The 26748-nt window shown below is 53.0% G+C and overlaps 1 protein-coding gene across 1 annotated transcript in view; it reads right to left on the minus strand.

Moving 5' to 3' along the window:
• The window catches only part of LOC121447590 (putative ciliary rootlet coiled-coil protein 2), a 61781-nt gene that overhangs the window by 14704 nt on the left and 20329 nt on the right, over nucleotides 1-26748 (minus strand). Inside the window, exons 8-27 of the mRNA XM_041650928.1 lie at nucleotides 26555-26651; nucleotides 26392-26481; nucleotides 26057-26263; nucleotides 25615-25814; nucleotides 23798-23980; nucleotides 23318-23462; nucleotides 22914-23060; nucleotides 22412-22642; nucleotides 17913-18106; nucleotides 15041-15168; nucleotides 14511-14680; nucleotides 13583-13759; nucleotides 10391-10504; nucleotides 7825-7968; nucleotides 4187-4404; nucleotides 3479-3638; nucleotides 2984-3151; nucleotides 1445-1802; nucleotides 1034-1212; nucleotides 38-158 (exon numbers count right to left, since the gene is read on the minus strand). Of these exons, the coding sequence (XP_041506862.1) occupies nucleotides 38-158; nucleotides 1034-1212; nucleotides 1445-1802; nucleotides 2984-3151; nucleotides 3479-3638; nucleotides 4187-4404; nucleotides 7825-7968; nucleotides 10391-10504; nucleotides 13583-13759; nucleotides 14511-14680; nucleotides 15041-15168; nucleotides 17913-18106; nucleotides 22412-22642; nucleotides 22914-23060; nucleotides 23318-23462; nucleotides 23798-23980; nucleotides 25615-25814; nucleotides 26057-26263; nucleotides 26392-26481; nucleotides 26555-26651 (3431 nt within the window). The remainder of the gene's footprint in view (nucleotides 1-37; nucleotides 159-1033; nucleotides 1213-1444; nucleotides 1803-2983; nucleotides 3152-3478; nucleotides 3639-4186; nucleotides 4405-7824; nucleotides 7969-10390; nucleotides 10505-13582; nucleotides 13760-14510; nucleotides 14681-15040; nucleotides 15169-17912; nucleotides 18107-22411; nucleotides 22643-22913; nucleotides 23061-23317; nucleotides 23463-23797; nucleotides 23981-25614; nucleotides 25815-26056; nucleotides 26264-26391; nucleotides 26482-26554; nucleotides 26652-26748) is intronic.

Genomic DNA, 26748 nt, shown 5'->3' on the forward strand with positions numbered 1-26748 from the left:
CCATGGAAGGGCCCCCTCATAGGAAGGAGAGATCCACCTTCCGCTGCATCTGCTAGGTCCCTCTGTAGCTGCTCCACACGGCTCTGTAGGTGGATGAGCTCGCTCTCTGCCTCTCTCAAGCGGCTGCTCAAACTGGCAACCTGGATGCAAGAGTTGTCCTAGGTAGAAAGAAAGAACTCAGCAGGGTGAGTTCTGGCAGGCAAGAGGGAGGGGGCAAAATATTTACTAGTGAGCTGGGTGGCCAGGCAGGCATCTTCTGATCTAGCCCCTAACATATGGAACAGAGTTGTGAAACCATAAGCTGCAGGGAAGCCAGCTATGGTGGATGGCTGAGTTTACACACTACCTTTGGAAGGCATAAAGGCTGGCTTTGGGCAGAGCCTGAGGAGCCTAAATTTGGGGTCATGGATATAAAGTGGGGGAGCTTCCAGGGGTGGCCATAGAAGGCTGGAGCAGTAGGCTAAGGATTAGAGCTGAGAAACTTGCCCCCAGATCTAGCACTGTGGGAAGGGGGAGCCCACAGAGAAAAGGTAGACAACCCCTGTGGTCTCTGTGATTATGGTCTGTCCCAAGCTCATCTGTTACCAAGGAAGTCATAAGGGGACAGCTACTGTGTCCCTGGTGGAGTCCTGGCACCAGGGGCATTGGTTACTAGGAGGAGAGAATGCCTCCATGTGAGAGACTGTGGGGAACACTCAGGTGTCCTGCCCAGGTGTGTAATGCAGTGTGTCCTCAGACTCTAGAAGCTTCAGGAATGTGAGCTCCAGGGCACTTTCTGCTAGCTACCCTGAAGGACAGAGTGACCTGTGCCATGTGAGGCAGTTGGATCTGAGAGATGGTGGCATTCCTGGTGTTTGTCTCCACAGGGCAGTCTGAAAACTGACCACAGAGTGTTTCCCAGCATCTCAGCAGGCCCAGAAATGGACAGACACATAGACAGAGGTCTTCAGTGAGTGATTAAACTCCTCCCTGCCTCCCAGAGTCCCTGGGGGTATATGCCCATATGGGTGTGGAAGACCCGAATCCCTTTTACCCGCTCCTGCTGGGCTTCTTGAAGCTTTTGCACCAAGTCCCTCAGGGCATCCCTGACAGAGGCCACATCTATGATCTGCGAGTCGGGGTCTCCAGGTACAGGTGAGGACCATCGGGATGGAGAGTAAGATCTAGTAGGGGGACTGTCCCTTTGTCGTCCAGGGCGAGTCTGGGAGCTGCCTGCAGGCGGTGAGAGCCCAGGGAATGTGGGTAGGAACAGACACATAGATATCCTGTCTGTAGGAGCTGGGAGCAAAGCTATGGTAAGCACAGACTCCTAAAATGGTAAAATGGAAGCACAGACTCCTAAAATTGTTGGAACTGCTCTGGCCTCCTTATTATGTGGGTTGTAAGGCCTAAGGAGAGGTTGGGGTACTCAGGTTGGGAACAGAACAGAGCCGAAATCACTGACCTGTTGTGGGAGAATGGGACCTCTCAGGAGAGGCCATGTGGCTTTGGCTCCAGAGCCCTAGGCCACTGCGGAGTGTGGAGCACAGTCGGCCCAGCTGGGCCTCTGCATTGTGCCGGGCACCCTCAGCCTGGGCCAGCTCCTGCTCCAGGATGTGGACCCGGCTACAGGCATTGTCCAGGCTGCCCTGGAGGCTGTCCGCCTGGCTGCTGGCCTGTCGTAGCCTCCTGGTGAGTTTGCGCAGCTCGGCCCGCAGGGTCTGTTCAGCCCTCTGGCTCTCACAGAGATGTCCCTGCAGCTGCTTTGCTCGGGCCTCCCCTGCTGCCTCGACTTCGGCCAACTTCTGCTGTAGCCCTAGAATCTGTAGGAAGGACGTTGGGACTCAGATGTAGGATCCAACGTCTAGGCTGGTTGAGTCAATGGCTCAGCCAGGCCAGGAGGAAAACCCTGTTCTACATACCCCTTGAAGCATCATTTCAAGACAGGTTTTAGCTAGAAGGCACCCTAGCTCTGTCTCCTAGTGTTTAGCAGGTGGGTAACCCAAGCCAGGTTAGGACTGCCACCTCAGCATCATGGTGTATCTGTTAGCAGCAGAGAGTTCTGCTGGCAGCTGTCTGCAAAACTGCAGCTAGCTAGAACCACAGACTGGCTGCCCTCTCCTGCTAGGGCCCCACCTCCGCCACTCTTCTTCACCGGCTGCTTCAGAGCCCAGTCGTGACCAAAGCATGCTTTGTTATGTTTCTTGCCATGGGACAATACCTGTGCTCCACATACTCACGCATGCACGAGCTGGGAATGCACAGGCGTGGGGAAGACGGAAAGGCAGCTTGCCCCTTCCCCTGAGCCAGCAAGGGGAGCCTGGCCTCATGTCCCTTTCTGGGTGACTGCATCCTAACAATGGCCCTATTCACAGAAGGAGGTGTGGGGCCGAGGTCATTCTGGGTCGCCTGAGCTTGGGAGCTAAGCCCCCACATTCTAGGCATGACTGGTGTTCAGGATGGCCAGGCATGCAGTTCGGGTACGGAAGCTGGGGACTGCTGGGCTCAGAGGCATGCGGTACCTTTAGTACACTGAACTACAGTCCTGGGCTGTGATTAGACAGTGTCTTGGGAGCTGGCCTAGGGGCTGTGTGAGTCCAGGGTGCAGGGGTGTGTGTGCAAGGGTTGGGCATGTGTGATGTGAGCAGGCAAGGTCTAGGCATTAACTCCGTGTCCTGAGGCCTCCCTACCTGGCTCCTGCCCAGGACTCTGCCTAGCACCTGGGCAAGACTCGGCTCTTTCCTAAAACAAATCCGGGGAAATAAATGAGTTACAGCTTAACCAAACCCCTTGCCCTCAGATCCCTTTTGCCCGCCCCTTGCTGCATATGGTCAGGTTATCACGGGGACAGCAGATGGAGACAGAAATGGACATCAGGCCTCTTTCCACCAGTCCCTCTCATTGCCTCCTGCCTCCCCCACAGGTGTTCCCATGGACCTTGTCTCAGTTCCCGTTTGTACCAGAGCTCGGTGGTCCCCCTAAGAAGGGCAAAAAGCCTTCCTACCTCCTTCTGGGCACCGTCACGGGCAGCCTGGGCCTCAGCTACCTGCCTCTGCAGCTCCAGTGCCTCCTGCAGGTTCTTCCGTCGCTGCTGTGCATCCTGAGAGACTTGGGCCCGCAGCTCGTTCACCTCCTTCCTCTTTCTCAGGTTCTCAGCTTCCAGTGTCCTTGTCTAGGATGTAGGGGCGGTGCTGAGGGGTCAGGAACCCAGCAGCCCCCATAGCCCCTGCCTCTTGTCACATGGTCTCCGTTTAGGAGCTGTCCACATTCGAGGGGCCTCAGTTCAGGTCAGAGGGCTTGGGATCTAACCTCTCCTACTCTGCAGACATACACGTGGGACTCCTCTTTGGGGGTGCTGACTTGGGAGGGTGGGAAGCAGCTGTGTGTTGGTTATAGCTCCTCCTAGGGGAGTAGCTCTGGTCAGTGTCACTCTATGGCTATGAGACAGGGACAGGGGAGGAGGACCTGGGGCAGCCTGGTTGGGTGGAGGTCCCCTCACCTGTCTGTGGCGCTCCTGGAGCTTCCGGCGGGTATCCGTTTGTGCCTGTTCCAACTCCTGCAGCCTGGTCCTCAGCTCGCAGGCGTCCTTCTGAGCTGCTGCTTGGGCCTCCTGAAGCACCAGCAGCCTTTGCTCCTGCTCCTCCTTGGACCGCTTTAAACTAAGCAGGCCACAGGCTGACTGGACACTGGGCCCAGAGCTCGTCAGACAGACCCTCCCCAGGGAGATGCTATTCTTTGTGTGTGCCCTATGCGCTGCCCTAAGACCTGACCTCTGGAGGGCTCCCGTTACCCTTGACTCAGAGTCTATCCAAGTCTTAGTACCAAGAAGTGCACCCCTGTCCACTTTCACTTCTCAGCTCCTCTTTAGCCCCACCCTCTTTTACCTCTCTATCAACCCCCAAAGACCCCTTGTCCGGCCCAGCCTCCTGAGCCACTCATAAGGACTCCAGTTCTCTCACCTGTTAAGTCTGCTGAACGGGAACTCCTTGAGGACAGGAACAGGTTGGCTTGGTCCTTAGCCTCCCCGAATAAACTAGCATTTGTAGGCATTTTAATCTGGGTACCTGAAGGTTGCTTTCACTGTCTTTCTGACCCAGCTCACAGGTTACCCTGCCCTGCACTCTCTCACTATGACCTGGCTGAATAGCAGGGCTGTAGGCTCTTCCCATAACTATTATATAGGGTACCCGTCATACCCTGTCCTTACCTGGCCTTCTCTTGTTCAGCCCTGTGGATGGTGGCCCGCAGCTTGGTGTTGGAGTGCTGCAGCACATCCTTCTCTTGAGCCTCATCGTCCAGTGCCCGGCGGGCCTCCAAGGCCTCCCTGCGGAGCCCCTCACAACTCGCTTCACTGTCCTGAAGCTCTTGGCGCAGTTCAGACAGCCGTTCATGGGCGATGTTCAGCTGGGCCTGTAGCCCCTCAGCCTATGAGAGAAATGTGCTCTAGTGACCAGTTTGGGGACCCATGGGTGCACAGGCAGCTGCTCCAGGGACCAGAGAGGGTACAGGATTCTGACTCTAGCTGGATACCCCCCCTCCCGCAGTCACCCAGCATTTGCAAGAGAAAGCAGGTGCTCAGGGTACAAGGCCCAGATAGCTCTCGCCCTGACTGTTCCTGGAGCTAGCTCCATGCTATGTTCACCCTGTAGAATACTGAGATGTGGATTGGGGTTCAGCAGGGCCTTCCTGGGGTACAGTTTTGTTTACACACAGCTTTTGACTTTAGATCTTTTTACCTGCTAACCTGGGGCCTGCTCCTCCCTTTTGATACCTATATAGGTTTTGGGTCAGCAGCCCGGTGCTTAGCACCAGCAACTACATAGTTGTGAGCTCAACCATCCGCTCCAGCCTCTTAATAGTGAGGGAGACAGGGGAGGGGGAGGGAGAGCTCAGACACCTGCGCTCTTTGAATTCTCTAGCAGACTCAGGGCTTCTCAGGCCAGGCTGCTCCATTGCTGAAGCAGGAGGCGATAAGCATCATAGGAGTCTCCAAGGCAGGGGCATGGATACCCTCAAACATAAGGGAGGCCACTTAGTACCTCTGTGAACTGACCCAGGGAAGGCAAGGGGTCACAATGTAAGTTCCCATCTCCTGCTGGCTGGCCCATGGCCCAGAGGATGACCCTGTCATTCTGGAATTGAGGATAGGGCTTTCACACTGCAGGGGTACTAAATCCTGGTTTCCTGCCCTGGGGCATAAAGCATCTCTGGGCACCCACGTTCTATATGGAAGGGTCCAGAGAAGGGCCAGTCCACTCTTAACTCCCAGGCTATGGGATAGGGACTTGCTGAGGCTTCCCAGTCCCAACCTACAAATCTGACCAGAAGCCTCAGAGAAGGCTCCATCCTGGCTCTCAAGTGTCCCTGGGGAGGAGGTGGAGGAAGCCAGCAGGGACATGTTGAGAGAGGAAGCCACAAGAACTCAGTGATGTTGAGTTGCTGGTTTGCCAAAAGCAAACCCCTCTCTGCGAGCTGTTTTCACGGGACATTGTCCAGGCCCCCGGCCGGCCCGGCTCCAGAGTACGCCCGCTGTTATTGTTGTTCTGTTTTTGGGAAGGGCCAGGGCCTCCCCACTGCTCCCCACCCACCCCCCACATGTGGGAGCCACAACCGTGCAGAGCATTTTCCGCTGAGCTCAGCAGAATCCACCCAGAAGGTCAAGGACCAGGGAGAGGGCCTGTCCATCATAAAAGGAGCTGCACTCATTTCCCGGAGTAGGAGAGATGAAAATAAGCAAAACAAATGGGGGAAGGGCCCCCCTGCTGCCAGGACACCTCCTCCCCCGCTGTCCAGCACCCCCACCCACCGCCTCTTGAGGACATCCATCCCTTTTGCAGGAATTTTACAGCCAAATCGCTTAATGTGATTATAATAATTATTTCTTTACTAGAAGTTGTATAAACAGTCTCTTTTGAAATTTCCTGCAGGGAGGCAACTCCAGAGCTCTGCAGGGAGGAGGGCAGCAAGGCAAGCAGGGGAGAGGTGACAGCGGGGTAGCCTGTGTGTGCATTCATGCATGCATGCATGAGTGAAGGTATTCATGTGTGCTTTGTGCACACCCAAAGGATATGTGTGCATGCATATAGACGTATGTTTACACATGTATGATTGGTGTGCTTCTAAGTATGCATGTGTGTTTGCTCTTCATCTACATGCACATGTATACGCTCCTCGATGTCTGTGCTTTCGTATGCAAGCCCTGCAAGTGTGTGTGAATGCCTTAGGTGTGCCTATGCACACTGCTTAGTGTGCACATACCAGCGTGTATCTGTGTTCATAGATGTGTGCTGTCTTAGGTTGCACGAGATGTGCACATATGTGCATACAAATCGGAGGTTATCAACATGTAGGCTTCCATGTCTGTGTGCATATTTACATGTGTGTGAACCCCAAGAAGGTCTGTGAGAACATGCAAGCTCCCGCAGTTGAAAGTGGGGGAATTCTGAACCAAGCTGACCCCCCGGGACACCTTTCTGCAATCATTTCTCTTTTCCACTCCATCCCCCCACCTTTTCAGACTCCCGTCACTCCTTATCACTTTCCGGGGGGCTTCCTTACTGAAAACTTGACTTTGCTGTGAGGTTCATATCCTTCATCTGACCAGAACAAAGAGCCCCCCCTCCCCTTGATCCTCCTCTTTCTGCCCCCAGTTTTGAAATTACACTTTGCTTCTCCATGTGGTCGCTGACCAGGCCTCGGCTTTGAAATCTGTTGGAAGGAGCCCGTTCTCTTTGGGGCCAATATAAACAGCCCGTCATGTTCAGTCATGCTCTCTTCCTCTCCCGGGCTCTTGGCTGGCCCCTTGGGGTGTGCTTGGGGAGGGAGAGCCCCTCTCCTCACCACACCAGGCCAGCTGCCCTGCCTGCCAGCCTTGGCACACAGCCCAGAAGCTGTGAGGCCGCTTTGTCCCCACAGGCCCCACCTGGGTTCTGGCTGACCCCCCTCCATCCTCAATCCACATACCCTCCTGCCCTTGCCTCTCCCAGGAGTCCCCAAGTCCTGTCAGAACTCCTCAGAAACACCTTTCCATCCGCCGGCCTGCTGGGCCCCTGCCTGGCCTAGCCCTGGCCTCTTCTGGCCCCGCCCAAGACTGTCCCCCATCCTGTTGTGATCATGTGACTCCCGGAGCCTCTGTGTGAGGATCAGGGCCCATGATGGTCCCTGAAAAATCCCACCACCATCCGACTTCTGCCTCTCTGCCCTGCATATTCTAAACTCAGCTTCACGCCTCCCCAGCACCATGCCTCTTGTACAGGCTCCCCATGGCTGATTAGGTGGATAGATGTTTAGATAGCATCTCCCACCCCTGTGTCACAGTGGTCCCTCAGGCAGGCTTGGGAAGCCATCGTACAATGACAGCTCCCTGTCTCTGACTCCTGGTCTCTGAACTGTGTAGAGGTGAAGGTTAGGCTGGGGAGAACCTGGAGCCCATGCCATGGTTCTTATCAATTGTCCACGGCTAGTATCCCTGGGTAGCCAGCCTCTGACTATCCCAAGAGGAGCACAGATGCTCTGTGGTCTCCCTGGGAGGAGGCAGGACCAGTGGTAGCCATGACTGGGCCTCACATCTACCTGCAGCCAACTACAGCAGCTCTGCTTTCTCTTAGCCGTGGCTCAGTTCTGTCCTGTCAAGTCTCTCAAAGCCCAATCTATCACTTTGGGCTAGAAATGATGCTAGGCCATAGCTCGCTTTCCCCAGCTGATGTCAGGAGCCAGGTACCACTTCACCCCTCGGAGAGATGCCCCTGGTTGCCGAGCCAAATGGGGAAGTCCGTTTGACTCTTGCTGGTCTTGTGGCATCTTCCTTTCTCCTGCATCCTTACCCTCTCAGGACCATCTCCTCACCTCTCTCCTCACACTGCTCCGCTCGGCTGCTGTCTCCCGGAGCTTTTCTCTCAGAGTTTCGGCTTCTCTCTGGTGGGTGGAGATAGCCTCCTCAAACTGGACCTGGAGAGTCCTGAGCTCTTCCGTCACGGAGGTGATGGTGGCCTGGGGATAGAGGGACCACTGGGTTTCTGGGAGGCTGGTCTGCGGCCCGACTGCCAGGCCATGAGATAAAACACGTGGTATAGATGCTCTGAGGTGAGGCCCATGCCCACGGCTCTTCACTTTCCTTCTGGGAATCCCAAGCCATCAGCTCGTGGCAAGTGAGTGGACAAGGCCTGGCGGGGGAGGGAGTGCAGTGGCTCAGGTGTCCTTTTCTGTTTAACAGTCCTGTTTAGCCCACTTTATATGGAGCCCACCACTGGGGTCCTGCCCTCAGTGGCACTACGTGGGCAAGCAATGGATCTGGGGCTGAACCTCTACCCCGGCGAAACTTTCTGCTACTCAGGTCACCCAGGTCTGGCTGGTCCTGGGGCATTCACTATGGTCAATGTCGGGTTGGCATGGAACGGGACTGGACACTGCTCACCACGTACGTCCCCGTCCACCTGGTACCCAGTTTCCTGAACTTTCCAGTGGGTAGGTGGCAATAGGGGACAGCTATCATCCTACCATCTATAAATAAATGTGCTCTAAACGTATGTGTCCTACTTCCATATGTTGAATGCTGCCATCATAGCCTGGCAGCTGTGCTGTGCCAAGGAATCAGTGCAGCAAAGGTCTGCTGTCCTGTTGCACCCACCACAGACTATTTCTACAGACTGCTGAGCACCCAGAGAAGACTGAGGTCCTCTAGGCACCAGCTCCTGGGTTCAGTCTGAAGCAGTTCCTTGTCCAACGATGTTACTCTCCTCACCTTGACGAGGCCCAATGTCCCTGGTTAGGATTCTTCCCCACTCACTCTGGGCCTCATCCTAGGCCTCATCCAAGTTCTTGCCCAGGACTGCAAAGTCTCATATTTGGAAGAAAGCATTCTTTCCCCGTGATAGGCTACTGTGCCTGATAGGCTGGGGATAGAGACATCTAGGCAGGTGGTGTCAGGGCCCCTCCAGAACCTGCAGTTTTACAGCGAGGCACCAGTGATCTGTGGAGGCCCCACCCCCACACCTGCATTCTGCAGGCCACCACCTGGGGTTAAGGCTACCATCTGGGGTAGAGGCTTCCATCTGTCCCACCTCTCGCTCTGAGCCTTGGCTCCTGCTCTCCTTCTCAATGGGCACGAGTCACCTAGGATGGGCCAGGTCAATGGTTTTGTGCCCACATGGTCCAGAATTGCTTGCTCAGTGAGGTTGCGGTTCCCTATGAATCTTGGGGACCAGCTCCTGGAGGCAATGATGACTCAGGCCAGTAGGCCCCTCCACCCATCAGTGGCTCAGTGCCATGTCACCCCACAGCTGGGGTTCTTTGGCTGTACTTCCCCTCTCTCAGCGGGTTTTAATTTCCATTTTCTAAGCCGAGGTGGCAAAAGAACCCTTAATGAGCTCCCAGAGGAGCCGAGCTGGCTGGAAGGCCTGGTCCCTAGCCCAGGGGGAGATTTGGCCAGCGTGAGAGAAGGCTCCAGAAGCTGCAGAGGCTGGTCTATGAGGAGGCAGCAGCTCCCTGGGTCTCAGGATGCTTTTCTGCCCAGAGGGCAGAGATTGGTAAAGGTGCAACTTGGAAAGAAGATCATAGCCATAGACTCCTCTGGGACCATGCCAAGGAAGTGCTGTCCAGCCCTAGTGAGGGACTGGGGGTGAGAGAGGACAGAGCAAGAGGAAAAAGAGCCAGGGGAAGCTTCTGGAGCCTGGGTACCACTTAGGTTGTCCTCATCTGTGATAGGGGGTCAGGATATGTGTGCTGGGGTGGGGGGGGGGAGTCATATCTAATTGCCACACCGTTTCCTACTGCACAGCACTGGGGACCAGCCCCTGCCTACTTCCACCAAAGCTACCAGACATCCTCCCCAAGGGTCTGCCACCTCTGTGCACCTGCCTCTTTCTCCAGCTGGGTGATCTTCTCTCATCGCCCATGTGGGTACCAAGAACAGATCTCCGACAGTCAAAGACTGGCCACAGGAAGATTAGTAGAATGCCTTCCCACAACTGGGCTATATTAGAACTAGTTTGAGCACAGCAGGCAAGGTTTGTGCTATATAGACCAGAAGGTGGGGACATAGGCCTGGATCTACTCCTCTCCTGGCTGTTGCCATCCAGTACATGGTCCAGCCTGGCCCTCCTGTCAGTCTATATCAAGTCCTGGGAGCACCAGGCCAGAAGAGTCTCAGTGCCCGTAGCCAGCACAGGCAGGGGCCAAGGCATAGAGAGCCATAATCACTTGGCTACTTCTGCCTTTGAGATGGTGGTTTCTCCCAGAAGGAAACTTGGAGGCCAGGGAAACATGAGACTGAGGAAGACACAAAGAGGAGGGTATACTTCTAGAAGCAGGTAGAATGGGGGTATTTTGGGGGCTCTGCTAGGACTTGCTTGGCCCTACAGGACCAGGCAGTCATCTGTCCCTTGCCTGGGAACTGTCGTCAGTGGGGGCTCACCTCAGCTTGCGCTTGCTGGTGCTGGGCCTCCTGGCGGGTCCGTTCCAGCTCTCTGTTAGCCCCAGAGAGCTCCTTGCTCAGCAGGCTCTTCTCTGCTTCCTTCAGAGACATCGCCTGGACATGAGGAGACAGAGAGCTTGTGAGGGAGCTGAGGAGTCGGGGAGCTCAGCAGAGCTGCTAGGGCTCCCTGTCTGAGGCACAACAGAATGAATGCCATGTTAAGTTTCCTGTCAGGCTTACCAGTTTTTGTTTGCATACCCTGCCACTGGGCAGGGGTGGTCCTGAGCTCAGGCCTTTACTGGCAACATACTCCTTCACCCTACTCTCCCCTTTGGGGGTTCAACAATCCTTCATGCCGCTCCCACTTTTCCATGGCCAGAGGTCTGGTTCTCACTGGACAGACTGGTGTTTCATGATTCCCTATCGTCCCGGTTACTGCTTCCTACAGTGATCACGAAGAAGCTGCTGATGGCACTAGACCCCAAGGATGTCTGTCTCACCGAGGGTGTGAGCAGGACACAGAAGCCAGACTTGGGGAGACCCAGCTCCCCGAATGGCAGGACTGGACACAGCCTTCAACCATGTCCCAGTCGCATCATTGGTCATGCCAGGCAGAGAAGTCCCAAGAGCTTCGGATACCGGCACAGGGAGAGTTCTGGTTGGTGAATACAGACAGGCTAGGAGTGTGATGGGCCAGTCCCACTGGCAGCTGCACTCAAACTGGTGTCCTGGCTTGTCCTGAATGAGATAAAACTACAGCAGCATGCACAGCACATTCCTGATGATCCAGTCCTTCCCCTGACTCTCCAGTTGTGGGTCACGGTACTTCTCACACTCGCGGCGAGGCTGGTCAGAAGTAGGGGTAGCGGGAGAACACCCCCTTAGCTTCCAGCCACCATACATCTAACCCACGGCAGCTAGGATGGGTTGCATCACTGAGGAATTGAAGAATGACAGTAGTCCCTGAAGAAGAGGTGGCAAGGCAGGAACGCCACTCTCCATGTTTCAAAGAATTAAAAAGCAAACAACAACCCTTTGCTCCTCACCTATCCTCTCCCTGTCAGAACGCATGCTTGCTTTCTTCTGCCTCATTCTGGTAACCCGCCCACCCCTGGCCTGTGAGACCATTGAGACCTGGGGCCTTGATTTCCCTTCTTGCTAATGGACATAGCAAGAAAATACTTGTTGAAATCATAAGCAAAACTTCATGAAGGACAGAGTGTGACTTTCACTGCAGTGAGGTGAGCAGGCCACGGTTCAGGCCCAGCAGACTACAAGAGTGGAGAATTTAGGGGAAATGGTCCTTCATAACCAGTTGTCTTGTTTCTTTGAGGCCTGGTCCATGCAGACTCTCTCTTCTTGCCTGAGGTCTCCTGAAGATTGCATTATGGTTGAAATTGTCAGTTTCTTCCAAGAAGTGTGGCGTGCAAGTTCTGCCTGCCAGATCTTCCCCACCGGGCACTGTTTCTTCATGTTGACATGAGGGGGAGCAGATGGTGTGGGCAGAGGGCCAGGGAGAGGCCCCTGGCTGCTGTGGTGACCACTGCCCACATGCCTGGCTTTCTGGATTATAGCATTGGAACACAGTGTTATTGTGGTCTTGCTGTGGGTCCGGGGAAACCATTGGAGGCCATCTTCTCTGCTTGTTCTCCTCTTATTGACGCTCCTCTCTTGGTGCTGTTTCTGAAGCCAGGAAGCTTCAGTCAGATGGGAATAGGTGGTGTGGCCTGGTGTGGCCTGGTGTGGCCTGGTGGGTGGTCTCAGATGGCAGTGAGGGTCTGTGTTGGGCCTTGACCACTGCCCCAGATAGGTTGCTTCTTTGAGCATCTTCTCATACACCTATGGGGATGATGTCACTGGATCCTTCACAGGTGCAGCTTTTTCGGCTTTAAGTTCTCTGTGTCCTCTCTGAATTCAGCCTTGTTACCCCAACCCCCTTCGTATTACTCCTGCTTGTAAACAACTATGTTTTCTATTACTTGAACCTGGTGCATAGGGCCTTCAGGGCTCCTCTGCAGTCCTTGCCATTCAGTTTGCACAGCTCCTGGTGCCCATATTGACACATGCATCCCAGATACTACTGAATGCTCTCATCCAGCCTCTTGCTCCCATTTCCATACCCTGCTCCTCTTGCAAGGCCTTAGCTTCCTCTAGTATGGGGCACAGTTAAAAATCACGGCTCCCATGCCCAGAGTGTACATGGGCAGGAGACCAACATGTGCCCTTCTCAATTTCCTACTAGTCAAATAAGCTTATGAGGCTAGAATGTTGACAATCAGTTCATTAGAAACACAGTCTTGTCACAACCCCTACCTCTTCCAGCCACCTACATTCTGTCCTTGCAATTTGTGATCAGTGCAGAGAGATTATCGTCCTTGCTCACTGTGATGGCATGCTTGCGTGTGTGTACTTGTCTGCTCAATTTACTCAGCAATGAATTCTTGAGGATGGCCCAGTTCCTTGGAAAAGCCTGGGCTCAAGGGTAACCCCGTGTCTAGACTTGTGGCATGGAAGAAGGCTCAGGTTGGATGAAAGTTGTGCGGCTGGACCTTGCAGATAACGGGGTGACTGGCTGATCAGGTGAGAGAGTTGACAGACACATGGATGAAGAGTTGGGCGCCTGGGTAGATAGCTGAAAGCATGGCTACTGAAAGGGCATCTCAGTGGGTAGATCGCTGGCTGGCCAGGGAAACTGACAGAGGGATGGCTGGGCAAATTAATGGTCAGCTATGTGGATGGAGAGCTGTGTGTGTTTCTGGATGGCCATGGATGTAAGCAGAGGTCAGTGAGCATAGAAAGAAAGATGGATAGTCAAGTAAGTAGAAGGGAGATGGATGAGTGGAAGGACATTCAAGTGTGTGGATGGGCAGATGGATGGATGTGCGAGGAAATATATGAATATGTAAGTGTGTGTGTGTGTGTGTGTGTGTGAGAGAGAGAGAGAGAGAGAGAGAGAGAGAGAGAGAGAGAGAGAGAAGGGGTGGTTGGTTAGATGACAAATGAACGTGTGGCTGGATGGTTGATATACGGGCATGTGAATGAACGGATGGGTGTGTAGATGGCTGGGTGTGTGGGTGTGTGGATATCTGTTCAGCAGGATTCCCGTGGCAGCTCAAAGCTGTGGCAGCCTGGAAGGGATGCATCTGCATGGATTGCCACAGGTAAGGACCCCAGTTCCCATGCCACCATCACCTGCTGCATCTCATGCTCCAGCTGGAGGAGGCTCTCATCCCGCTCCTGCTTCAGGCTCTGAATTTCTCCCTCCAGAGCCTCCCTCTCAGCTGTACTTCTTGTCACCAGTTCCTTTTGCCGTTCCATCCACTGGGCAGCCACCTCTTTCTCCTCTGCCAGGGATAAACTGAGGGTCTCCTGGCCAAGGCAAAGGGTAGGTTGTGAGGTCAGGACTGGGGAGACAGGTAGACACTTGAAGCTCTGAGATTTATCAACCTCCTAGCCCCAAAGAGCTCGGGATCGGTGGTCCAGCAATCAGTTCTCCCTTTGTCTTCTCTACAAGATCCCCCAGATCTTCCCAGAAGCTGGGAAGAGCCTCTCTGGGTCTCAGCATCTGCCATCCCATAGTAATCTAGCAGATCTTAAGATGTTCCTGAATCTCTACCAAATGTCACTGGTACAGGGGCATGGACATAAAGATGGATGAGTATATAGATAAATGGCTGGCTGGCTGGCTGAATGAATGGATGGATAGATGGATGGATGGACAGGTAGATGGATATACATATAGATGGAGGGATGGATATATGGATATGTGTTTGGATAGACAGATGGGTGCGTGTCTATATGGGTGGGTAAATGTGTGGATGGATGGATGGATGGACGGATGAATGTATGGATGTGTGGCTAGAAGAATGGGATGGAACAAACAAGGCCTCCAGGGTCACATGACCCTAGTGGTACAGTCTGACAGATGTGAAACTGTTTGGTCTCTATAGCAGCCTGAAGCCAGGATAATGGATCTTCAGGCTCGGTTCCTTCTCTGAGCAAGAGCCTACTCAGCACATCAGCTGCCCCTCCCCCATACCGTGCAAGGCCTTCCCTGCCAGGTCCCTCCCCCTGTTCTTCCACCTCTGCCTGTTGGGAGGACATGGAGGACACAGCAGACCTTCTCCCTCTGCAGCCGTGCCAGGTCCTCTCTGTGGGCCAGTCCCTGGCGCTCCAAGGCCAGCTGTGCCTCCTGCTCCTGCTGTGCGGCCTGCTGCTGCAGCTGTCCCAGATCCTGCTGCAGCTTTGTCTCTCGAACTTCCCAGTCACCTCTCAGCCGCTCCATTTCCACTGTGAAGTGTCAGGAGTGTCAGATCACGGTGCCCTCTATCCTTTGAAGACACCCACTTAAGAGGTAGTTGCCTGCTCTTCTAGCACATGGTGGGCAGTCCAAGCGGGGACAAAAATACTGGGAAAGGGTGCAGGGCAGGGAGCCACTATACCATCCCTGTGACTGCACCTCAGGTCTGAGCTCAGAGTCGGCCACAGCCACAGAGCAGAATGGGCTAGGCAGCCCCTGTACATCCCACACCAGCTCTAAGCCCTTGGGTATCCCCTTACAGGACCCAGGGAGGGAGAACAGCACCTATAGGGACTGAGTTCACCCCTACAGTGACTTGGGGGTCAGAGAGGGTCCACCCACTGCCGCACCTTGCAAAGCCCTGCGAGCCAGCCGAGCAGCCTGGGCCTCTCCTTCTAGCTGCTCCTGCTGGGCCTGCAGCTGTGTTACCAGCTGCTGAGCCTCAAAGAGGCTGTTCTCCAGAGAGTCCCTCTCGGCCCTGTGGAGAAGCATCAGAGAGCGGGCACGTCACCCACATGGTCCCGAGGTGTCTCCTAGTTTGAACATGTAAGAATCAGTCGCACTCTACACAAAAACACGTTTCGGGCCAAATAAAAAAAAATCAAATTCAGAAACAAAGCAAAATAAACAAGTCATCGCAGAATAACTCTGAACTGTAAAAACAGAACAGATGCGGAAGATATTTTAATCTTCTTAAGCCTGCCACGAAAGCCACAATTAAAGAAAAAATAAAGAGGCCAACAGATCTGGATATGCTTAAAGGAGGAAGGGGTGGTTTTCCATAGGAGAGATTCCATACATAAAGTTGGAAGGAAAGGGCAGGTAATGAAACCCATCACTTCGACTGCTAACTTAAGAAGCTGGTCTTTAAAAATTTAAAAAAAAAAAAAGATGACAAGGGGAAGAATTGGAAGAAAACCTGTATGTACTATATAAACATAGGGGTAAGCATCCATCCTATGTAAAGAGTTCTTCATAATCATTAACAAAGTCAGCAAAACGAGAAAAATAACAGTTACAAAGAACGCTTCAAACCAAGACAAAAGCGCATAAAACGTACTTTACCATACCATGAGAGAGCAGAGCCCAGGGAAATTCAAAGTACAGCCAGGCAGCGTCATTAACCACACACCAGATTAGCAAAGCACTGCAGGCAACATGCCTAGCGGTAGCGCAGCAGTGGTGGGGGAGACTATGAGTGCTGACTTCACCCAGGGCAAGACAGGTTGCTCACCATGGCTTTACGTGGGGCGGGAGCCGGATTTGATTGGAATGCCAACCAACGGGAAACTGTTGTAGGCATGGTGGTGCGTCTAACGCATGCAGCATCACACCCTTGGCAAGGGAGGGGTCACCCTCAGAACAACCAGCAGAACTAGAGTGTTGCAGGCAGTATGATCCACTGTGGGAAATGCAGCCCAGCTTTGAAGGCAGAGGCCACCATTCAAAGGTACGTCTTGGAGCGAGGTGTCCCGCCCCACAACAGTGCCCGCTCCCAGGGGGTGGGGGTGAGGTAACTGCCAACAGCTTGACTTCCTGACCGTCAGCTGACAGCGATGTGTCAGCCCAGAGCCACAAGCATGATTTGTTCCTGAGCTTTGGTGACACCACGAGCACCCAATTTAATGTGTATCATAACGCGACATCAAGGTGTGCTCTCAATGGGCGAGGGAGGCCACTGCCCCTGACCAGTCTGAGAGTTTCATCACAGCTCCTGTGTTGTCCTGGAGAGCACCAGAAGCCTGCCAGGCCTTTCTGCTGTGGGAGGGAAAAGTTCTCTGGGCCCAGGCTACAAGCTCTAGAAACCTCAGAGTCGGCCTCGCCATAGCCTGCCCCTCTTGTTAACTACACATTTTCCACTCTACGAGGGAATATGTTCTCTGCTGAGGTGCTCTTCTCAGCTGTGTATGGAGAACATCCTTCCTCTGGGCTGCCTTGAAGGCCCCTCCTAGAACTGTACCTGGTTTTGTCTAGGGGACGTGATCTCTGACCCTCTGGTGTCTGTTTGCTCACCACCTGGGAATCTGAGGGTGTGTCCAGTTTCTTTTCCCAGAGTCCCAAGAGCATCTCACTGTGGTTGAGCTCACGAGTGGAAGCCTGGTGTTACAAGGGAAAGGCATATGGGGAGTGGGCCAGCTGCGCGGTGATGTACAGGTGTATATATCACATATATATAGATGTAAACCTGGCCCATCTCACTGATGAGCTGCTAGTATTCTGTGAATGGAGAGAGGTTTGGTTCAGGTATGTCCCCAAGTGGCCCTGCCACTAAAACCAGCCATCATGGTACATTGGTGGTTCTCAGGGCTGCCATATGCAATGGCTCTGGGTCCAGAGGTCAAGCCTGGAGCCAGGGGAGTGTGGGGGCGGGGCCCTACCCATGGAAGACTCTGACCAGGCTCATGGAAGTCAGGACCCACTCAGCTCTTGCCCACCTGGGAAACTTCCCCCAAACTTGCCATTTGGATGTCTGCACCAGCCTTTATTCAGAAAGTTTGGTTCTGAGAAGTTAAAGATCTGGGTCCCTCTAGTTCCCCATGGCCCTAGTTTCTGGACTTCCCGGAGGAAGCCAGCCCTCCATGGCTGAATAAGCTCTAGAGAGAGAAAGCACCAACCAGCCTTGGGTCCCTGCAGAGGCGGTGGGACCAGTCTAAGCCACCACTGTTCTTGCCTCTGTGTTCCCACTCTAAGTTTTGGATGTTGTGGGCTTCCCCGACCTCCACTGTCAGGACCATGGTTCCCTGGGTGGACCCTTCTCCAGGCTGCACAGTTTTATCTCTCTGGTTCCCAGAACTGTAAGGGAATACACTGGATAGAAGTTCAGGCAGACTCTCTTGCTACCTCTAGGTGTCTCCCTGGGAATGAAATCTCGGAGGCACTCAACAGACGGAGGAGGGGAAGGATCTCTGAGGTCCTAGAAGCTTCTAGACACAGTCGACCTGAACTCCTCATTCTTCAGGAAGAAATTGCATATCTTTCTTCTACTGGTCTGAACTGAGTTTCTGGTCTCATAGGGTTGCTCCAGGGCACCTCATCTAATACTGAACCATTTCAAAGGCCCAGTGCCTCCTCTCTGTACAACCCATAATACCATATACTGACAGCAGACATGCCCTGCCCTATGCCACTATGTCTATGTAGCACCCCTGAAGTCATAACCCCATGGGCTGTCTGAAGGCAGGATCACTAGAGGTGTGCCCCGACTAGCCGTCTCACTGGTACCTCAGATCGGCTGCCTCCTTAGTCACAAGCTCACTATGTCTTTCCAGGGCTTCCTGCTTAGCCAGTAGTTGGGTCTGCTCCTCCGAAAGAGTGTTCTTCTTGTGGAGAGCTTCTTGCAGAACGTCCATCTGAGCCTCCTGATCCTGCAGGCTCTGTGCCAGCTGCTTCTCCAGGGCCTGTTTCTTGAAGGTGACCTAGGGGAGGAAAGAGGGACCGTGGGACAACGAAGAGAGTGAGCTAATGGGAAGACGCTGCGGGAGGTGAGAAGGCACAGGAAGAGGAATGCTATGCAGAGTGGCATGGAGGTGACCGTACAGAAGGTGGGTAGACATGAGAAGCATCGACACCCATCAATTCACGTATGGACACTCATCAAATTGCATATGAACTTTCCAACAGAGGGAGTGGCCACTCTGAAACCTTGGTGCACTGTGACAGAACTGGGTGTTTCTAGGTGAGAGCCAACTGTCAGTCTCAGTGGCAACCTTTGCTAGACTGTGAGTGCCCAGGGAGCTGGACGTGTGGTGTAGGGGTACAGACGCAGCACAGGGTGGAGCCTGGTGTTTCCACTAGGAAGCTCAACAGAATCCAGACAAGACCTCTGGGAGCCTTGCAACTGCAGAAGCAGCAATGTCTAGAGCAGCGGGGCTCTTGAGGCAGGGAACAGCCACTTGGGCCTCTTCTCTCCTTGAGGCATTTGCTGATTTGTAGTTTGGGTTGGGACGATTCTGAGGAATTCAGTTACCAAGAACACCCCAAGTCTTATTTGGTTCCATTGTCCACAGAGGGCTTGACTCGAGTTGTAACTGTGAGCCAACTATGGGCCACTCCTGCAGAGTAGGAGGCAGGATCTAGCTCAAGGAAATGGGTTACTAGGAACAGGCCACAGTCCCTTTTGTCATTCCCTTGCTTCCTGACTTCTGTGACGTAATTGTCACTACTTCTTTCTCTTTTTCGTCTTCCACATTTTTATGCCAACATGATATTCTGTCTCAAAACTGGCCCAGAAATGTAAAGCCAAATGACCATGGCCAGAACCCCCTGGAAATCAGGGTCCCAAATGCAAGGCACTCTTAAATGTCCTTGTCACTCTTTTATTGCTATGAAGAGACATCACAACCAAGGCAATTCTTATAAAAGAAAGCATTTAATGGGGGCTTGCTTACGGTTCAGAAGCTTAGTCTAATATCATCATGGCAGGAGCATGTGGCACTGGAGAAGGAGCTAAGAGCTACTGATCCTCAGGCAGAGAGAGAGAGAGAGAGAGAGAGAGAGAGAGAGAGAGAGAGAGAGGAGACTGGGCCTGCTATGGGCTTTTGAAACTTCAAAGCCTGCTTCAGTGACATACTTCCTCCAACAAGGCCACACCTCCTAGTCCTCCTAATGCTTTCAAACAGTCCCACTCCTTAGCTACTAAGCGTTTAAACATATGAGCTTATGGAGGCCATTCTCATTCAAACCACCACAACTAATATGTCAGATGCTTTGCCACAATGACAGGACAGTAACTCACCCAGCAAGGCAACCCAAACATGGGGGTCCCTTGAAACAGGGCCTGGTCAAGTGAAGATTAGCATGGAAGACAGCACGTATTAGCTCCTACCCCACCCTGCCCGACTGGGCTTCTTACACTCTGATGCTATTGGAGTCACCTGGAGGGTAACTGAAATCCATATTTCAAAGTCTTACTGAGGGAGGGTCTGACTCAGATGGTCACAAAGCTTGCGTTGTTACATACTTTGAGATCCATGAAATTGATATGAAATGGATGGAAGGCCTCAACCAAGGCCACATGAAAACACAAAAGGCGAAATTTTGTCCTTAGGAAAACTGCAGGACATAGGAAATACTGATTGTAAGATAAAGAAAGCCTGGCCTGGTGGCTCATTCATATAATCCCAGCAGTTAGGGAGATTAAGGAAGGAGGGTTGCTACATTTGAGGCCAAGGTGGGCTACATAGTGAGTTTCTGGCTACTGTTTCAAAACCAAACCAAAACAACAAGTCCACCACAACAAACAGAACAATGATTAAAAATGTAAAAGAAATTTGTCAAAGTTAAATCTTTATGTTCTTCAAAAACACCATTAATAAAATGGAGCTGGGTGATAGAGCACACCTTTAATCCCAATACTTGGGAGGCAGAGGCAAGTGAATACCTGTGAGTTCAAGGCCAACCTGTTCTACAGAGTGAGTTCCAGGATATCCAGGGCTACACAGAGAAACCCTGTCTCAATAAACCAAAAAAAGAAAAAAAGAACAAGAAAATGGAAAGATAAGGCACTAGCTGGAGAAATCATTCACAGTACATCTGTCTGACCAAGTACTTGTATAAATATATATGAAAAACTCCTATATAGACCAAAACACAAAATCTACATTTACAAAACACGCAAAATCCTAAAAAAGACACAAATTCAACAGGAGCCTGAAAATGTGCCCAAAACACCACTAGTTACCTTGGAAACAGGAATCAAAGCCTTAGCATGTAGAGTATCACACAGAGAAGAGCTTAAAAAGTCAAATGGGTGATATAAAATGCTGACGAGGTCAAGGAGCAGCTGAAATGCTAGAGCCACTTCTGAATCAGCACACTCCTTCCCAATGATCCCCTCATCTTCATTCTTTGTATTAGCTCAAGAATACTGAGGAATGAGTATACAGAGGTTTTCACGAGTCTTGTGTCTCCTGCCCAAGCCAGAAATAGCACAGGTGTGCAGAAGCAGTGAGGAAGGAGCTGTGTTTATACCTACCACAGCGCGCAGTTATGTTCAAAAGCAAAGAGCTATGCTACATGCACTTACATGAATGAGTCTTACAGGGTGTGTGAAGAGAGAGAACCTTGGTACAAGTGACCCACACAGCCAGTACAGGGTACTCCATGTCGGACCAGAGGCTCCTGGGACTTTAGGAATTTGAGCAAGAACTGGGTAGCCTATGAGGGAAGCTTTTGGACTGGTGACTGGTCATCCACAGGGCATACCATTGTCAACTCATTGTCCTGTCTGTCACCAATACTACATACTGATTATACCTTACCCAAAACGGGAACATTATAAGAATAAGGGCCTGAGAATGGGGAGAGGTCACACTGTCCCACATGAAACAAGGATTCCTGGATGTCACCAGAGGTCTGAGACCCACCAGAGACACAGTTTCTGCACAAGATGTATTGTAAAAGACCAAAATGGCTTCAGACTCAGTCCACACTGAGTGATTCTCCTATAGCTCAGTGGGTGAAGAGTACTGTGGGATAATGGTCTTGTATCCTGTAAAGATTTGTCACTTGTATTGGTTTAATAAAATGCTGATTGACCAGGCAGGAAGTAGAGCAGGAAGTATAGGCAGGGTGGCCAGACTAGGAGAATTCTGGGAAGAGTAAAAGCTCAGTCTGCAGTCACCAGCCACATGCAGAGGAAGCAAGATAAGAATGCTGTACTGATAAAAGGTAACAAGACACATGGCTAAACATAGACAGAATTATGGGTTAATTTAAGTTGTAAGAGCTAGTTAATAATAATTGGCCTGAGCTAATAGGCCAAACAGTTTATAATTAATATAAGCTTCTGTGTGTTTTGCTGGGGCCGAATGACTGCAGAACTTGGCAGGACAGAAACTTTTGTTTACACCTGAGTTCAACCCCAGAGCCAATGTTGAAAAAAATCTGAGTATTGTGGTATGTTCTTGTAGTCCCAGCACTGGGCAGAGACCGAGGAATCCCCCATGGTCACTGATCAGCCTGTCTAGCTTAGTGAGCTCCGGACCAGCAAAAGATCCTCTCTCATGAACAAGGTGGAAGGGGCTGGAGAGTTGGCTTAGCTGTTAAGAGCACTGGCTGTTCTTCCAGAAGACCCTGGTTTGATTCCCAGTACCCATGTGGCAGTTGACAATTATCTGTAACTCCAGTTCTAGGACACCCTCTTCTGGCCTCCACAGGCACTGCATGCAGGTAGTGCACAGACGAGGTCAAAACCCTTAAACACTTTAAAATAAAAAAAAAATTTAAAAAGAAAAAAAAAACAAGATAGATTACATCTGAGGTTGTCTTCAGACAATCAACACGGATATATGCACTATGAATGCACACACATGTGTATGTACATCTGTACACAAACATAAAACAACCCCCCAAAGATATTCAACAACCAAAAGACAGGAACTAAACAAAAACACAGATGTTTAAATGATGAGTGGGAGGCGAGTTCAACTGTGAACACACAGACCAAGTCCCAGGGGCCAGAAGCAGAGCCCCATCCCAAACGTGGAGAACTGACTCAAATCTCCCTTCTACAAACTCCCTTCCCCTGCTCACTGAAGCTCCCACAGGGATCGCATATGCCGCTGGTGGCTCCTCCATCCTGTAGGTCCTGATAACCTCAATTCAGGCCCCCATGCTTGTGTACCCAGCTCTTTATCCCCTGTGCCCTCTCTCTACCCCTCTCTAGAGGTACAACCAGCAATAGCAAGACAGATGTGTGACTGCTCACTGCCTGGTCTCACCTGGTTCACCTGCTCCCGAAGCTGGGCACTCTCCTGCCCGAGCAGGGCCACCTGCCCCTCTAGATGTCCCTGCTTTTGCTCCAGGTGCCCGCAAGTCTCCTTTAGACTTCTCCGCTCAGCCCCAAGGAGGCCTAGCTGCTGCTCTGTCTGTGCCAGCTGCTCCCTGACGTCGGCTTGCTCCTGTTCCAGAATCTTCTGCTGCTCCCGAAGCTGGTCCCGCTCCTGTTCCAGCTGCAGAGCAGGCAGGAGGGCATTTAATCTGTGGACCACAAACCTCTAGTCCCCACAAGCCATGTAGGCCTTCCATGGAGATGCTGCGACCCCTACTTCCAGGTTGGCCAGCATCCGTGGTTAGGGTCTGCTTCCCATCTCTAGCACCTACCCTTGGGATGGTGGTCTCAGTCCATGTAGGAAAGCGTTCTGAGGGATGGATGACAGGACAATCCCACAGAGAAGGTTCAGGGGCACCTTGGGGAAACTGAGGCCTTGGCTCTTGCCTTACCTGAAGCACCAGATGGTTTAGGGTGTCTTTGTCCTGGGAGAGCCTTTCCACCAAGGTAGCCATCTTGGCCAGTGAGTCCCGATGCTCTATGCCCTCCGACTTCAGCCGTGCCACCATCATTTCCAAATCAGCATTGCTAGATTCAGCCTGCAAAGGCATGGTGGTCACTCAGAGTTGGCTCTGGGGAGAGGCTTCAGATTCCTCCCAGGAGAATTAAGGTTCTGACTAGAGTTGGTGACTGGTGGCCCAGGGAGGATTGGCTAGAAGACGTGGCCAGAAGGGTTGGGAGGGCAAGGTGTCAAGGGTGAGGCTGGTGTACAAAGGTGGTGACCAGGAGCCCTGGTAGTGGACCAGGCTGTGTGGGTAAGGACAGAGGCAAGGACGATGTGTGCTGGGACACATACCCGGGCCAGGGCATCACGCAGGCTCCCCCTTTCAGACTCCACAATGTCCCTCTGCAGCTGCATTGAGTTTAGTGCCTCCCGGGCTGTGGCCAGCTCCTTCCTGAGCCCAGAGACCTTCTCTTCCAGCTGTTCCAGGCGGCCCTGACTGAGGTCCAGGGCCAGAAGGCAAAGTCAGTGGTCTCTTCAGAGATGCCCCCACAAGACTTATAGGCAGGGAAATTATAACAAACCCTTTTAAGCCCAGGGAGCCCCAAAGCTGCAGGGTATCCCCCTTGAGAGCAGCCTTTGGCTGTGTGTCTGGGTAAGGTATAAACATGGGAGGTTTGTATACATAGGGTCAGGCATTGGGCTGATAGAGGTGTGGGGATATGGGCTGTGTGATACCCTGCCCGCCCCCTGCCCCTGACACATTGTTGGTGTCTCACCTGTGGTCTCACAGTCTAAGGGACCCTGCCAGACTGCAGCCCCTCTAGGACCCACCTGGCCTCCAGCTCGCGCAGGCTCCGCTCACTCCGCTGGATCAGCTCGGCTTTCTGCTCTGCCCGCATCAAGAGGCTTCTCCGCAGCTCTGCATTTGTGACCTCCAGCTTCTGTGTCTCTGCCTCCCGAATGTCTGCCTTCGTTCTTAGCTCCTTCATTGTCGTCTCCAGGGCCGCTTTCTCCCTGGGAGCAGGAGCAAAGGGAGAGGCTGCCTCGAGCCATGCTTCAGGGGGGAAGCCCCTGAGGCCGGCAAGATTTACTGGAATGGGGAGGGTGGTCAGGGGTGAGTGGATATGGATCAATAGGGTATGTGTCCGTAGAGGTTGGGGCGGGTGCAGATCCTCAGGGGTCTCAAAGGCAGATGGAGTTCAGGGAAGAACAGGAAGAGGAGTTGACACTGTGACCCAAAGCCTCAGGCCCTCACTAGCTGGCTGAGATGACCTGGCTACTCTCTGGCTAGACCAGCCTTCCCCTTCCCTTGCAGGAGCTTAGGGTCCAGCTCTCTGCCACATAGGCCAAGTCTGGGCAGTCGTCATAGATCTCTCTCTGCACACAGGTAATGTCCACCCCATCCTTGCAAACCTCCACCATAGAAGCGACACCTCCCTGGCTATTATCTACCCAATCTGTCCCTCAGCCCTCGAGTCTACACGCTTGTGGGTCCTGAAACCGCTGTGCAGTGGCCATGGAAGTCTGGGTGCTTAGCCACGCTTCTCTTACCCCGTCCTCTGAATATCAGATCCCATTTCCTGAAGGTCATTTGGATCTGACACTGCATGGGCCCATTGTGTCCAGCTGATATCCTCCCAGCATGCCCCCTGCCGCTTCTGCTCTGCTCCAGCACCCCACAGTCACCCCATCCCACGTGGCTTCTTGTGGCCTCTGCTTTTGGAGATGTGGATAGACCTCCTTCTGTGACATGGCCCTGCCTGCCCAATGGGCTCACCGAAGTCTCCCTATAGACTGCCCCACATAGTGCTGCCTTCCCTCTGGGAAGGCCTCCCTGCCCTCTGTGATCTCATTACTGCTGCCTTTGGGTTTCAGCCCCTGAGTAAGGCTGCCCTGATCTGCCCACCCCTGTGCCCTCCTGCTCTGTGTCTCCCCAGGGCAGACTGATTCATATTCTTTTTGTGTGTCACTACACCTAGTGTAGTCTGCTTGGACGAGCTGTGGAGGATGTGTGGTCTGTCCCCAAACCGTGGTAAAGGGGGCATAGTTGTCCCTGCTCCCTGGGACATTGGACATCTCCTTCAGGAAGGTTTCCAGACTCACGGCTAACACCTGGTTCTTACTCAGCTTGCATCCAGTAGATCCCAGAGATTCCCTGTACACTCCATGGCCCTGCTTCTTTCCAGCCCCAGGTCTAAGAGTCCTGTGTAGAGAGTATCCTGCACTCTATTGTGGCTGCAATGGAACCATGGGAGCCACAGGGTATGTGGGGAGTGGGGGTTCTTTTGGCCATGGTAAAGGGTCACCGGTAGAGAAAGGTCATCTAGAGGGGAGTCTGGGGCAGGGGTGGTAGGAGGACAAAGGCTGCATGAAGCCAGAGCTTCTGGGGATGGGATATGGGCCTGGGCCTGCAGAGAGCTTAGGGCATGTGCAAACAGTGCTTTTGATGTTCAGGGAAGGGAAAAGCCAGATCAGGTATAGTATAGGGGTCACGAAAGAGGGAGAGGAGCTACCCAATCCAGGCAAAGGGGGTGCAGAGTGAGGGGTAGCCTGATCACCAGAAGGTCTTCCCTGGAGATATGGCATTTTCTCGCTCCTCCTGTGAGAGCTCACAGTACTGCCCCGTCACACCCTGCCACTCCCATCACCTTTCCAGGAGATGGATAGATGATTGGCAGTGCTGTGCCTCCTGCCTTTGCGCCTCCAGCTGGCCCAGGAGATCCTCGTGCTCCTGTGCCCTATCCTGCAGAAGTCTCTGTGAGGCCCGCAGCTCCTGCCGGTACCCAGACAGCTGCTCCCGCAGCCTGGCTGCCTCCTCCTGGGAGGACTCCAGCCTCAGACACAGCTCCTGCCCGGGGTAAAAGAATCATAGTGAGCACCAACGGCCATCCAGAGCTCCTCAATTCTCTCAGAAAGGCCTCCCGACCCCTGAAGCCCCTTCCCAGGCTTTGGAGCTCAGTCAGGGGCAGGCTCGATGGAGACCTGGCCACCAGCTCCACCCCTAACCCCCCCGCACCAGGGCAGGTTGTGAAAAGTTCCATAAAGGTCAAGATTTGTGGCTCTGGTGACCCCGTGGACCGTGGTCACTACCTGCTCCCTCTGCTGCCGCCTCTCAATGGCGACTTGCACTGCCTGAAGCGCAGAATCCAGGCGGCCTGGAGAACCGCTCAGTGTTGGGGACATATGCCGGTGGGGTGACACAGAACGAGGGGGGCTTCTCAGTCGTCCCTGCACCTCCCTGACTTCACTGCTGCTGCTCCAGGTCAGCTCTGGACACATTGCGTCTGACTGGGCCACCTTCAGGTCATACAGAGAGGAGAGAGTACAGGGCCACCATTAAACAGTACCTTCTGGATGAGGATCAACAAAAATCGATGCTCCCAGAGGCCTTCTGCATCCAGGAAGACCATCACGCAAGACCATACCTCCTTGATGCTGGCCAGGACACGGTGCAGGGCTTCAACCTCATCCGTCAGTTCATCTACCACCACTTGGCCCCCACTGCGCTGGGATTTCTGTGGACAGAGAGCCCTGAGTCGAGCAGATATGCCCCCATGGCAAAGCACCCCAATCTCCCACCCCACAAACCAGTCTCTGGATGTCCGCCTTGAGTGTCAAGATGGATCCCTCTCCTTCTTCCTTCTGCTTAGAGAGCTTCTCTATCAACAGGGTCTGCTCTGAAAGTCTGGAGAGAGATGGGGTGATGATAAGGGGCCCTGAGGGTGCTGTGGGCCCATCAGGACTCCTCCCAATGGTACAGCCTCCACACAGTACTAAGGCTA

Source organism: Microtus oregoni, unplaced genomic scaffold (genome assembly GCF_018167655.1).
Source record: "Microtus oregoni isolate MIOR12 unplaced genomic scaffold, Mior012 000004F_ref0000308, whole genome shotgun sequence".
Taxonomy (NCBI): Eukaryota; Metazoa; Chordata; class Mammalia; order Rodentia; family Cricetidae; genus Microtus; species Microtus oregoni.